Raw genomic sequence first — 13,500 nt, forward strand, 5'->3', positions numbered from 1 at the left:
GATGTGGCGGCGTTCTGGAGGGTTTCTGGTGACTTCGACTTCCGCCCGTGCGTTTTCAGGTCGAAGGCAATAAATAGTCCGAAGGAGGGCGTCGGAGGCCGGCCGAGGCCGCCACACGGTAGGGCCGCGCGGGCCCCTCCTGGGCCGCGCCGCCCTATGGTGTGGGGCCCTCGGGCCTCCACCGGCTTGCCCTTCGGCTCCGCCAATATTCTTGGAAAATAGGGCCTTCGCATAAATTCCGAGGATTTTCCCGAAAGTTGGATTTCGCACAAAAACGAGACACCGTAACAGTTCTGCTGAAAACAGCGTTAGTCCGTGTTAGTTGCATCCAAAATACACAAAATAGAGGCAAAACAATGGCAAAAGTGTTCGGGAAAGGAGATACGTTTTGGACGTATCAACTCCCCCCAAGCTTAGCTTATTGCTTGTCCTCAAGCAATTCAGTTAACAACTGAGCGATAAAAGAACTTTCACGAACACATTTGCTCATATGATGTATATATCCTCATGCTATGGCTAACACTTAGGCAGTTCATAATGAGATGCATACAAATAAGATCATCCAATAGCTATGTCAATCATGGAGAGGTACCAACAATTAATAATAAGCATCATGAATCATGTATATAAGCAGGATTGCAATGTTCATAAGAGAGTATGATAAAGTGGTATCTCGCTTGCCCGTATTTGATCGGCAAAACATAAATGCCCATGCACCTCTGAAGTTCATAGAAAGACTAGAAGTAGTGATTGTCAAAGATAAAAGCATCAAAGTTATACCACAATCAATCATATTTTGAGACAAGCATATTATACTAAGAATGACAGTTGTGCTCTCAAGATAGTGCTCAAAGGAAGAATGGAGACACAACATAAAAGTAAAAGATTGACCCTTCGCAGAGGGAAGCAGGGATTAACATGCGCTAGAGCTTTTCATTTTTAAAACAGGAGTAAAATTATTTTGAGAGGTATTTGTTGTTGTCAACGAATGGTAATGGGTACACCAACTACCTCGCCAACCGGACTTCCAAGAGCGGCTCCCATGAATTATTTTTATGTTTATGTGGCACTCCTTCCAACCTTTCTTTCACAAACCATGGCTAACCGAATCCTCGGGTGCCTGCCAACAATCTCATACCATGAAGGAGTGCCTTTTTATTTTAGTTTTATTATGATGACACTCCCCCCAACCTTTGCTTACACAAGCCGTGGCTAACCGAATCCTTCGGGTGCCGTCCAACAATCATATACCATGGAGGAGTGTCTATTTAGGTTAATTAATTTGGGACTGGGAATCCCATTGCCAGCTCTTTTTGCAAAATTATTGGATAAGCGGATGTGCCACTAGTCCATAATGAGCGTCCGTCAAAAGTAAATGACAAGGTTGAAAGTTAAACACCACATACTTCCTCATGAGCTATGAAACATTAACACAAATTGAGAAGCATTTTGAAGGTTTTAAAGGTAGCGCATGAGAATTTACTTGGAATGGTTTGAAATGCCATGCATAGGTATTTATGGTGGACACTTTGGAACAACTTGGTTTTCGTGTGTTTGGAAGCACGAGCAGCGTTCCCGCTCAGTACAAGTGAAGGCTAGCAATAGACCTGGGAGCGACAAATCAAGAGAGCAAGAATCGTCATAATCATGCTTGCGGCAAAATAAATTAACAGAGGCATAAAAGTGATACAAGAACTCTGAAGCAATATAAATCATCGAGGCTTAATTGACCTTTGTTCAGTCATATGCATGCGTGAGCATGTGCCAAGTCGATACAAATGAATTATTCAGAGGAGGATACCACGATGCCATACCTACTTATGAATAAAACAATGCAAGCAAACATCCATGACATGCTACTCATATTAATAAATTGGAGCTAAACATGAGAGATCATGAACTACTAGACTTTCTCAAATGACATATACCTCACATGAACCAACTAAGCATGCTCACATGGATGAGTATATGTACAAAAATGAAAACAAATAGAGTTCATACTAGCCTCTCACCACAATCCAATTGTCGTAGATCGTCATTATTGCCTTTCACTTGTGTAGCTTGGATAATATGAAATGAAAACCACGCTCCAGCCACCGAAGACCATTGAACTCATGATGAACTTTACAAACCAAAGAAGAACAGCAAATATTTTTGGTGTTTTCGAATTGGAAACAAGAACAAAAGGAAACAAGCAAACAAAGCAAAATCTTTTTGGGTTTTCTTGTAGCAAACCAACGATAGCAAATAAAGCGAAACAAATGCAAGAAACCAAAACAAACAAATGGTGAAGAGAAACAACAGAAATATTTTTGGTCTTTTTGTGTTTTGGGAAAGAAACAAAGCAAAAAAAAAGAAATAGCAAACTAGAAGACTCACATAAACACAAAGCAGCAGAAATTCGTCAAACTTGATAGCAGTACAGTACTCGATTTTTAAGAAATTCTTCCACTGCTCAAATCAAAGAGTGTTCAACTAATGAAAGTTAGATAACAACCTGGGGAACATGCACAAAAATTGGCTTCACAAAATACTGTTCTGGCTATTTTTGGGAATTTTTCGGTAACAGTCCAGAATCTGTTTTCAGGTAGCACTTCCCCAAATATCATCTCCCTCTCATTAGAAAACCACTCAAACAAACTAAACAAGTATATACAAGTATCCAGCAATCATAATATGCAAAGAATAAGTGATGCCGGTATACCTTCCCCCATGCTTAGGCTTTTGGCCTAAGTGGAGTTCAATCCCATCGAGGCCATGAGGTAGCATCTCCGTAGTACGACGAAGATGGATCATATTCCGGGTATGTGCTAGAAGAAGCACCCGGATACGTGACGGTGTAGTCGTAGGAGGGCTCGGCGTCCTCGGAGTCATGCTGCTGGTGGAAGTCTTGTATCTTCATCTTTTCCTCCACCTCCTCCTTAGTGCGCCACCATGGTTCCCTGTCAATGCTGAACAAATCTTGCTGGGGAAGAGGGATTTTCTTCTCATCCCCGTCAGCAAACAACATTCTATAGACCATATTATCTAAAGTGGAATCAGCGGTAACAAAATGATGGCTTTTCATAGCAGTAATATCAAGCCTCCTAGGAGTTAATGGCACATCATTAGAATCAAGAGGAAGTCTTAAATGTGTTAAAATGCGCAATTCAATAGTTCCTCCAAAAATAGGCCCCCTGTTAGACAGGCGGCGAGCAATAAGAGAACCAAGATGATAAGGTGTCTGTCCAGTAAGTGCAGCATTCAAGAAAGCAAGATGGTAGCTAGAAATATTGCTAGTGTTCTCCCTACCAAGAATGCTAGTAGCAATGTAATAGGCAAAATACTTAATGGCGGGGAGTTGGATGTTTCTTATCTTGCCACGCTGAATGGTGCGACAATCATCATCGGTGATCCCTCGATAGAGCTCCAACAGATCCCGGGGGTTGTCATCAATCCTCCTTGCTGTACCTACAGGGGCAATATCCAATGCAACACAAAATTCTTCCAATTCCATAGTAATAGGATTACCATAGATCTTGAATGCAACTGTCGGCCCATATTGCTTGTTGTGGAACTTGAAGCTCTCGACGAAGATTTTGGTGAGCATGTAGTATTGCTCCCTTTCATCTCCCACGTAGGCGGCTAAGCCCGCCCTATTGACGAGGGTGAAGAAATCATCCAACAACCCTGCATTTCTCAGAAAATCATAACACGGGAAAGACGAAGCATTAGGAGCCCCATTGTCTTCCTCGGGCGCGAAGCTTGGCGCGATGATATCCTCATTGTAGGATCGCCTAAGTCGGGTGGCGGTCCTAGATGGCCTTCCGGTGCTGGTTGTCCCTCTCTTGAACAATTCTCCAAAGTTGAAGTTCTTCATCCTTCTTTTCTGAAATTTTTCAACAAATGATATAAAACTTGATTTGGTGACATATAATCAAGGGGAACTACTATAGGAACTTGCTAGAGTGCTAATCATGCATCAAAACTAGTTTATACAACTTAGAACAAGCATGCAAGCTCACTAAACATGTTACCTACAGCAGCAAAATATTCAAGATATACTCAACGAAACAAAATTCTACTTGGATAATCGGAGGAGTCACATACCGGAGAGCAAATGTGCTAAATTTCAGACAGAAATCTGGGCTCAGCAAAGAGATCGAAAAATCCTGAGCTCTTGAGCAAAAACGCGAGTGAGAGGAAGCTGGTGTTGATTTTTTCGGGAGAGAGAAGAGTCTGGGAGAAAGAGATGCTAAAGTGGGGAAAAGGGGGGCCCACACGCCAGGGTGGCGCGCCCCCCTTCCAGGCCGCGCCGGCCTATGGGGTGCCACCCTGGGGTGCCCCACAGGTCATCCCCAGGTGCACCCAGGTGCATTTTCGAAAAATAGGACCAACGGTATAATTTTGTGAATTTTTGAAAACTTTGAAAAATGCACATTTCTGGGTATTAAGTTTATTATTACTGGCCAGGAAATTTTTTGAAATCTCTAATTAACTAAGGAACTTTGCAAATCAAAAGTGCTACAGCAAATAAAGCAAGTGGAGGAAGAAAGAGATGTTGTTTACCTCCTCTATGCATATAAAAAGTATTTGTTAACAAGGTTGATCAAGTCTTGCCACCAAATAAATTTTACATAGCATATGAAGAAATAAACCTCAAATCAATCATGTTACCTTGAATTGTATTGATATGGATCCAATCATAAGATTTTGATAACCTTCTTTAGGCTCATATATAGGACAATCAATAGTTCCAACTTTGATAGTTCTCACATTAGAAATAGTATTGACTCCACATACTTTATCAATCCTCTTGGGGAAATAAACGGTATGCTCCTTATCATCAACATTGAAAGTAACATTTCCTTTATTGCAATCAATAACAGCCCCTGCGGTGTTAAGAAAAGGCCTCCCAAGAATAATAGACATATTATCATCTTCAGGCATTTCCAACACAACAAAATCAGTTAATATCAAGCGCTTATTAGTAACTTGAACAGAACATCCTCACATATACCAACAGGAATAGCACTAGATTTATCAGCCATTTGCAAAGATATATCAGTAGGTATCAACTTATCTAAGTAAAGTCTCTTATAAAGAGAAAAAGGCATAACACTAACACCGGCTCCCAAATCATATAGAGCAGTTTTAACATAATTATTCTTAATAGAACAAGGAATAGTAGGTATACCTGGGTCGCCCAACTTCTTTGGAACCTTGCCATTGAAAGAGTAATTAGCAAGCATAGTGGAAATTTCCTCATTGGGGATTTTCCTTTTGTTAGTAACAATATCTTTCATATACTTTGAATAAGGAGGCAATTTAATAGCATCAGTCAAAGGGATTTGCAAGAATAAAGGTTTCATCCAATCACAAAATTTATTATAGTGTTCTTCTTCCTTTGATTTTAATTTCTTAGCAGGAAAAGGCATTTGCTTTTGTACCCAAGGTTCTCTTTCATTACCATGTTTTTTAGCAATAAAATCTTCTTTAGTATACTTTTTATTTTTATCATGCTTTTCAGGTTCATTTTCAACTTCTTCTTTATCAGAAGCATCATTCTTATCATTATCATTATCATTATCATGTTCATTTCCACTTTCAGTTTCAGCATCGGAAATAGAAATACTATAAGGATCATTAATAGGTTCAGAGGATTCTACAACATTTTTATGTTTCTTCTTCTTTTTCTTCTTAGAAGGAGCTCTAGGTTCAATGCGTTGAGAATCTTGTTCAATTCTTTTGGGATGCCCTTCAGGATATAGAGGATCCTGGGTAGAGACACCACCTCTAGTTGTTACTTCATAAGCATGTTTCTCTTTAGAATTATTTTTTAGCAAGTCACTTTGCACTTTAGTGAGTTGATCAATTTGAGTTTGAACCATTTGAAAATGTTTAACAAGCATCTTAACATCATTGGAGGTTCTCTCCACAATATCATGCAAATTGCTAATAGCTTGAGAATTTTCCATTAGATGATTCTCTACTCTCATATTAAAATTTTCTTGCTTAACAATATAATTATCAAACTCATCTAAGCATTGCGCAGAGGTTTTGAATACTGGAATATCTTCCCTAGTAAAGTGTTGAAGGGAGTTTACCTCAATCATGGATGAAGGGGGAATTATCTCACATATATCTTCTATGGGAGGTAGATTCTTCACATCTTCGGATTTAATACCTTTCTCCTTGAGAGACTTCTTAGCTTCCCTCATATCTTCATCATTCAATTCAATTAAACCCCTCTTCTTCAATATTGGCGTTGGAGTTGGTTCAGGTGTATTCCAATCATCATGATTCCGGCTTATTCTAGCCAATAATTCTTCAGCTTCGTCTGGAGTTCTTTTCCTGAAAACACACCCAGCACAACTATCCAAATATGCTCTAGATTCAATGGTTAGTCCACTATAAAATATATCAAGTAGATCATTCTTTTCTAAATCATGTCCAGGTCGAGCTCTGATAAGAGAACAAAATCTTGCCCATGCCTCAGGCAATTTCTCTTCATCTCCCTGGTCAAACCTATAAATTTTCTGTAGAGCAATATGTTGAGCACTAGCAGGAAAGTACTTTCGAAAGAAAACATCACGCAAATCAGTTGGACTTTTAATAGAACCAGGAGGCAAATTGTTATACCAAGTTTTAGCATCATCCTTTAATGAGAAAGGAAAATTTTTAATGACAAAGTAAGTACGCATCTTGTCATCATCAGAAAACAAGCTACTCATAGAAGAAAGTTCAATCATGTGCTCTACAGCACTTTCTTTTTCAGTACCACAAAAGGGTGCTTTCTCTACAATAGCTATATGAGATAGATCAAGAGAAAAATCATAATCTTTATCCTTAATGCATATAGGAGATGTGGCAAATTTAGGATCAGGAGATAGCTTATGTCTAACAGTATATTGTGTAAGAAACTTTTTAATTTTACTTGCATCAGCAGTAGCATTACATCTATTAATAAAATCATCATTAAGCTCCACATAATCTTCATCAGGATCATCACTAGAATAATCAAGTTCAGATGAACTAACAGGTGTAGTAGCATTTTCATTAGGAGTTTCAGCATTTTCAATTTGTCTAGACCTAGCAATTGTAGCATCTAGAAAGGATCCCAGTGAACCACTATCATCAAGCACAGCAGAAACAATATCAATATTATGAGAGTTTTCAGATTCAGCAGTAGTACCAGCAAGTGAAGCTTGTGGCGGTGAAACAAGTTGACTTATCACAGATGGTGAATCAAGAGTAGCAGAGGTACTCAGAGTTGTACCTTTTCTTGTAGTGGATGGTAATATGACGACTTTAGGATCGCGAGATTTACCCATGATGGAGAATTTGCAGCGAACAATATCAATCCAAGTGAACTTCCAAATAAAGCTATGCTCCCCGGCAACGGCGCCAGAAAACAGTCTTGATAACCCACAAGTATTGGGGATCGCAGCAGTCTTCGCAGGTAGTATAACCCAATTTATTGATTCGACACAAGGGGAGACAAAGATTACTTGAAAGCCTTAACAGCGGAGTTGTCAATTCAGCTGCACCTGGGAACAGACTTGCTCGCAAGAGTTTATCAGTAGTAACAGTTTTATAGCAGTAGCAGTAGTGAAATAACAGCAGCAGAGTAACAGAGACAACAGTAGTGATTATAGTAAACAGCAGGATTAAAATACTGTAGGCACGGGGACGGATGACGGGCGTTGCATGGATGAGAGAAACTCATGTAACAATCATAGCAGGGCATTTGCAGGTAATAATAAAACGGTGTCCAAGTACAAAGCAATCAATAGGCATGTGTTCCAATTATAGTCGTACGTGCTCGCAATGAGAAACTTGCAAAACATCTTTTGTCCTACCAGCCGGTGGCAGCCGGGCCTCAAGGGAATCTACTGGATATTAAGGTACTCATTTTAATAGAGCACCGGAGCAAAGCATTAACACTCCGTGAACACATGTGATCCTCACATCACTACCATCCCCTCCGGTTGTCCCGATTCTTGTCACTTCGGGGCCATTGGTTCCGGACAGCGACATGTGTATACAACTTGCGGGTAAGACCATAAACAATGAATATCATGATGAAACAATAACATGTTCAGATCTGAGATCATGGCACTCGGGCCCTAGTGACAAGCATTAAGCATAGCAAGTTGCAACAATATCATCAAAGTACCAATTACTGGACACTAGGCACTATGCCCTAATAATCTTATGCTATTACATGACCAATCTCATCCAATCCCTACCATCCCCTTCGGCCTACAGCGGGGGAATTACTCACACATGGATGGGGGAAACATGGCTGGTTGATGGAGAGGCGTCGGTGGTGATGATGGCGATGATCTCCTCCAATTCCCCGTCCCGGCAGAGTGCCAGAACGGAGACTTCTGTCTCCCGAGACGGAGTTTCGCGATGTGGCGGCGTTCTGGAGGGTTTCTGGTGACTTCGACTTCCGCCCATGCGTTTTCAGGTCGAAGGCAATAAATAGTCCGAAGGAGGGCGTCGGAGGCCGGCCGAGGCCGCCACACGGTAGGGCCGCGCGGGCCCCTCTTGGGCCGCGCCGCCCTATGGTGTGGGGCCCTCGGGCCTCCACCTGGCTTGCCCTTCTGGCTCCGCCAATATTCTTGGAAAATAGGGCCTTCTGCATATATTCCGAGGATTTTCCTGAAAGTTGGATTTCTGCACAAAAACGAGACAACAGAACAGTTCTGCTGAAAACAGCGTTAGTCCGTGTTAGTTGCATCCAAAATACACAAATTAGAGGCAAAACAATGGCAAAAGTGTTCGGGAAAGGAGATACGTTTTGGACGTATCAGGATTCCATTAACCCTAAGATCCCCATGGTGGGCATTACCGAGGAGCCCCCTCGACAGCAGGTGCTACATGGTGTAGCATATCGTTGGTGCGGGGCAAGGGAGACGTGGCCATCTACAGCATAAGATGCATATGAACACGGGTTTTACCTAGGTTCATCCCCTCCGGAGGATTAAAAGGCCTATGTCCTACTAGATTTGTATTTCTTGGAGAATTGCAATGGGGGGTCTCAGTCGGCGGAGCGACCAAGAAAAATGGAGGTACATAATTGCGAGATTGGATCCCTCCTAGGGTTTAGGCTGGGGGTTTATATGAGCACCCACAGTCTGGGGTTTTAGGGAGATAAGATCGAGCATAGCAGATCGCTATAAGGCTGGGATTCTTTGCCCCATGCCAAGTCGTCGTGGGCCAATCACCAGCTTCCAGGGTCTTAGCCCAGTCGCCAGGGGTTTTAGCCCAGTCGCCCGGCGACTAGACCCTTCTGGTCCTTCTTCCTTCCGAAGAGTGGGCCCAATGGTGGACCCTCTAGGGCACATCCCATCAGCTGTTGATGTTGATGTTGTTATTATTATTGTTGTTGTTGCTATTGTTATTGCTATTGTTGTTGTTGTTGATGCTATTATTATTGTTTTCTGTGTTTGTTGTGTTGTTGTTGTTGTTGTTGCTGGTGTTGTTGTTGTTGTTGTTGTTGTTGTTGTTGTTGTTGTTGTTGTTGTTGTTGTTGCTGTTGTTGTTGCCATTGTTGTTGTTGTTGTTGTTGTTGTTGTTGCTGTTGTTGTTGTTGTTATTGTTGCTGTTGTTGTTGTTGTTGATGATGATGATGCCGTTGCTGCTATTGTTGCTGTTGATGCTGATGCTGCTGCTGTTACTGCTGTTGTTGTTGCTACTGTTGTTGTTGTTGTTGTTGTTGTTGTTGTTGTTGTTGTTGCTGCTGTTGTTGGTGCTGTTGTTGCTGTGTTGTTGTTATTGATGTTGTTGTTGCTATTGTTGTTGTTGTTGTTGTTCTTGTTGTTGTTGTTGTTGTTGTTGTTGTTGTTATTGTTTTTATTGTTGTTGTTGTTGCTGTTATTGCTGTTGTTGTTGTTGTTGCTGTTGTTGTTATTGTTTTTATTGTTCTTGTTGTTGATGTTGTTGTTGTTGTTGCTGCTGCTGATGGTGATACTGATGTTGCTGATGTTGTTGCTGTTGCTGCTGATGCTGATGTTGATGTTGTTGTTGTTGTTACTGTTAGACTCCAATTCGTACATAGATGGGAGTATGCGATTGTGTTCATGTGAGATACAATCATAGGTTAGTTTGCCAAATTGAGCATGTCGTTATTTTTTCAGCCATTTTTCATAATTAACATCTCAATTATGTCTTGATTTAAGTGCCCATAATATATTTCAAGTATAGCTTGTGTGTCATATAACTTGGAAGATCATTATCCGTACCAGAGTTCAAATTCCAATAATTAAATGTCCAACTAGACACATGTTTTTGGATATAAGATCCATTCTATAGTGCCTATAGTTTTTTGGCACGGAAATTAGCGCAAGAGTATTTTTTACACAAGACCCCTTAGCTGAACGATTTGAGATCAACGTAAAATTTGGAAAATCCATTTCTTCCTAACTTATCATAACAAATCCCACAAATCTCTCTTGTTGATTTTCCATATATGTGCAGCCAAGTTCAATTAAGAAAAGTAAAACATTGATGCCTAATTTTAAAGAATCGTTGGGCCATGCATTAGGAATCTCAATTAATTGTTTCCAATTTTATATAGATTTTTTCTCATGCATGTTGTGTGGGAGCTGAACGGGGGAGGGGTAATTGAAAAAAGCCAAACTACAACCTTATATTCTGAAATAAATGCCAAAAATCTATAGGCACTATAGAAAGGAACTGAGGTAGTAAATCGTAGAAAAGCTTTATTAAATGCAACACTATATATTATCAAACAAAATCACCGGGTCCACCATAGTACATATGTAGACCATATTTATTGTGTCCATAGTCATCTGTAGTATATTTGGAAAAATTGGTACCGCCTGGGTGTGCACTATGAACATTAGGGGAAACAAGCTTATTGGTCTTATCTACAATTTGGATATTCTTCATAAATGATGCTTTTCCAAAGCCTTCTGAAGCAAAATGACCACTACCCATTTGTGGAGAATCCATCGATGCTGTTGGGCCTTTAACAAATCCACCCCATAATGCAAATTCACCCTTGTCTTTCATGTATTGAAAGAGCGAACTCGGCCAATATCCGATTGGTGTATTTTTTTCACCATAAGCCACCCACCAATTATTAGTCTTTGGATCCTAGAAAAATCATGGTCGCATGGTAAATGCTTGCTGAAAATTTAAAGGAATATGCAATCAACTATGTGTGATGTCATATTTATACTTGTAGTTGTATAAAAGATAATGAATGTAAAGTGGGAGACATATTTTCACACTTACTATTGTATAACCGATAATGAATGCGAAGAGGGAGACGTATTATTTCTCTAATCATTGTATCATCAAATATTTTTCATTATCAAAGGTTCTATCATGTTTTTTTCTATCTAATAGTTTGTGCATTGATTTGTTCATTAAATTGTGGTTTCGAACTTATCGAGTTTGAATCAAAAGATAACTAGTGTATTTGATATAATAAAATACATAAGTTAACAATGAAAATTTAAGATAAGAATACCTTAAAGATTAGAACATCTATTTCATATTGTGGTCCGTTATAGATAGAAATCGGTTGTATTCTTCCTCCGAGACCAACACTTTGGCTAACTTGCACGAAAGCACGACAATCATGATCCACGCAAGTTGTGATTGGTGGGCCATGATCCTTTACCTAATGTATACAATGTCAATAAGATATTGTGAGATTACAAATCATTTGTAGTTCATAACAGAATGTGCATCCAAATAAATATTTTATTGTTTACCCAATAAACATGAAACCTAGCATAATTGTCACCACTGTAGCTTGGATATACCCAAGAACCAGCACCTATCCCATCTCGACGACCCCGTGTTCCCTTGTGAATCTGTATGGTTGCTCCACTGATATCCTTACTATTTGTCTTCACCATTGGCTCATAAACATTTATTTTAGCGCGTGTTCCATATAACTCATCCAGATATTCGATTGTTGCTACCTACAAGACAAAATAATTGCTTATTTTCAGTGAAAATACTAAAACCTACTCGGAATAGTAGAAACAATTTGACAACATAAGATAAATATATTTGATGAATATCAGTTTATGTTGGATACTAAGGTCAATATGGACCAAGAACTTACACAAAATGTAGGTGGAACTTATTAGAATGAATAAATATTTATTTTCCAGTGGCAACAAGAGTGTGAAAGTGTAAAAGGAGTTGTAAGATTCAAGTTTAAAAAAATAATTTTGCAATATACTTATGGACTCTTTAACCTAATTTTTCAACTCGAGGATGAATTTCCATGGGATATTATTCTATAATGTAGTTTGGAGTCAACTATGGTCTACAGCTGTTGCGCATAGAACAACACCTCACCAGTATTTATATTTTCATAATATACCTAGATTACTAGACCACTACAAAACTATATTGAAAAATAAAATACTTACCTCTTGTTGTACATCATTGCTAATCACTTCATCAATGGTTTTTTCTGCCATGTGGTCCCTTCTATTGTTACGCAATATTGGAATTGTTCCTGTAGGGCACTCAATGATAGGCAACTGTACTTGTGGCATGGCATTCTTCGATGGAAAATCTGTGTATGTTCTCAGTGGGAGAGAACTTGGTTCCATCTATTGAGTAGCCATACTTATTCATCACATAATCAAATATATATTTTTAATGCATAATCAATCATATGTATAGCACATGTCATTTTTTTACATTTGTATTGTTTGACAAGATGTTGTTAGTTCCTCTTGTAGTGAAAAATCAATGTCTACATAGCATCAGGAAAAGAATTTATGAACAATATAAGTGTGAAATCTATTTTAATTTTTCTTTGATTGTATATCTACCTATGTGTTAATACTGTAGTTTAGAGAACTCATCGTTCGTTGGAGATTCTAAACGTAAATATTTACATTGAATTTACTCATAAAATGAAAATATCCATTTCTTCATGATAATTATTTACCTGAATTTTGTGGTCTTTCAGCAATGGGTGGTCAAAGGCTGGTTGTACATTCACACCAATGCAATCGTATACATCTCCACCTTCAACCTATATTGATGTTTCCTCAGATTCATAATCTCAAAATATTAGGATAAATATACATAAAAAGCAAGAGGAATGCATACACATACTACCAGAATAGTCTTATTAACTTGATAACTCGTGAGGACCCTGCTAGTATTTTCCCCCTGTTTGATAGATTTAACTCCACATCCTCCAATGGCTTGAATAAAAAATGGCAAGAGAATGGTCATTCTAATCAGTAGTTTTTCTTTCATGGTGGAAATATGGAATGCTCAATTTCTAGTGTCGATATATACCACCGTTTTTATAAGGTTATGGACATATCTTTAATTGAACAGTAGTCATCCAGGAAGGTCCATAAATTGCATTGATGTGTGATTGATCTTGAAGATATCACATTTATTGCATAAGATACGATAATATACCATTTATTGGTTTTCTTTTTCGAATAAGATCTTGACATACTAATGAGGAAAGCTAATTTGACTTATTTAATACAG

General features: G+C 39.1%; 1 protein-coding gene across 1 annotated transcript; it reads right to left on the bottom strand.

Moving 5' to 3' along the window:
• Window positions 1-10,737: 10,737 nt before the first annotated feature.
• Window positions 10,738-13,254, bottom strand: LOC124689053. Its single transcript, XM_047222657.1, has 6 exons — window positions 13,111-13,254; window positions 12,938-13,024; window positions 12,408-12,593; window positions 11,736-11,948; window positions 11,489-11,635; window positions 10,738-11,109 (listed from the first exon to the last, which is right to left on the bottom strand). Exons 1-6 carry the CDS (start codon window positions 13,252-13,254, stop codon window positions 10,738-10,740), a joined length of 1,149 nt encoding a protein of 382 aa, XP_047078613.1.
• Window positions 13,255-13,500: the final 246 nt, after the last annotated feature.

The sequence above is a fragment of the Lolium rigidum genome, chromosome 2, assembly GCF_022539505.1.
Source record: "Lolium rigidum isolate FL_2022 chromosome 2, APGP_CSIRO_Lrig_0.1, whole genome shotgun sequence".
In the NCBI taxonomy this organism is placed as follows: Eukaryota; Viridiplantae; Streptophyta; class Magnoliopsida; order Poales; family Poaceae; genus Lolium; species Lolium rigidum.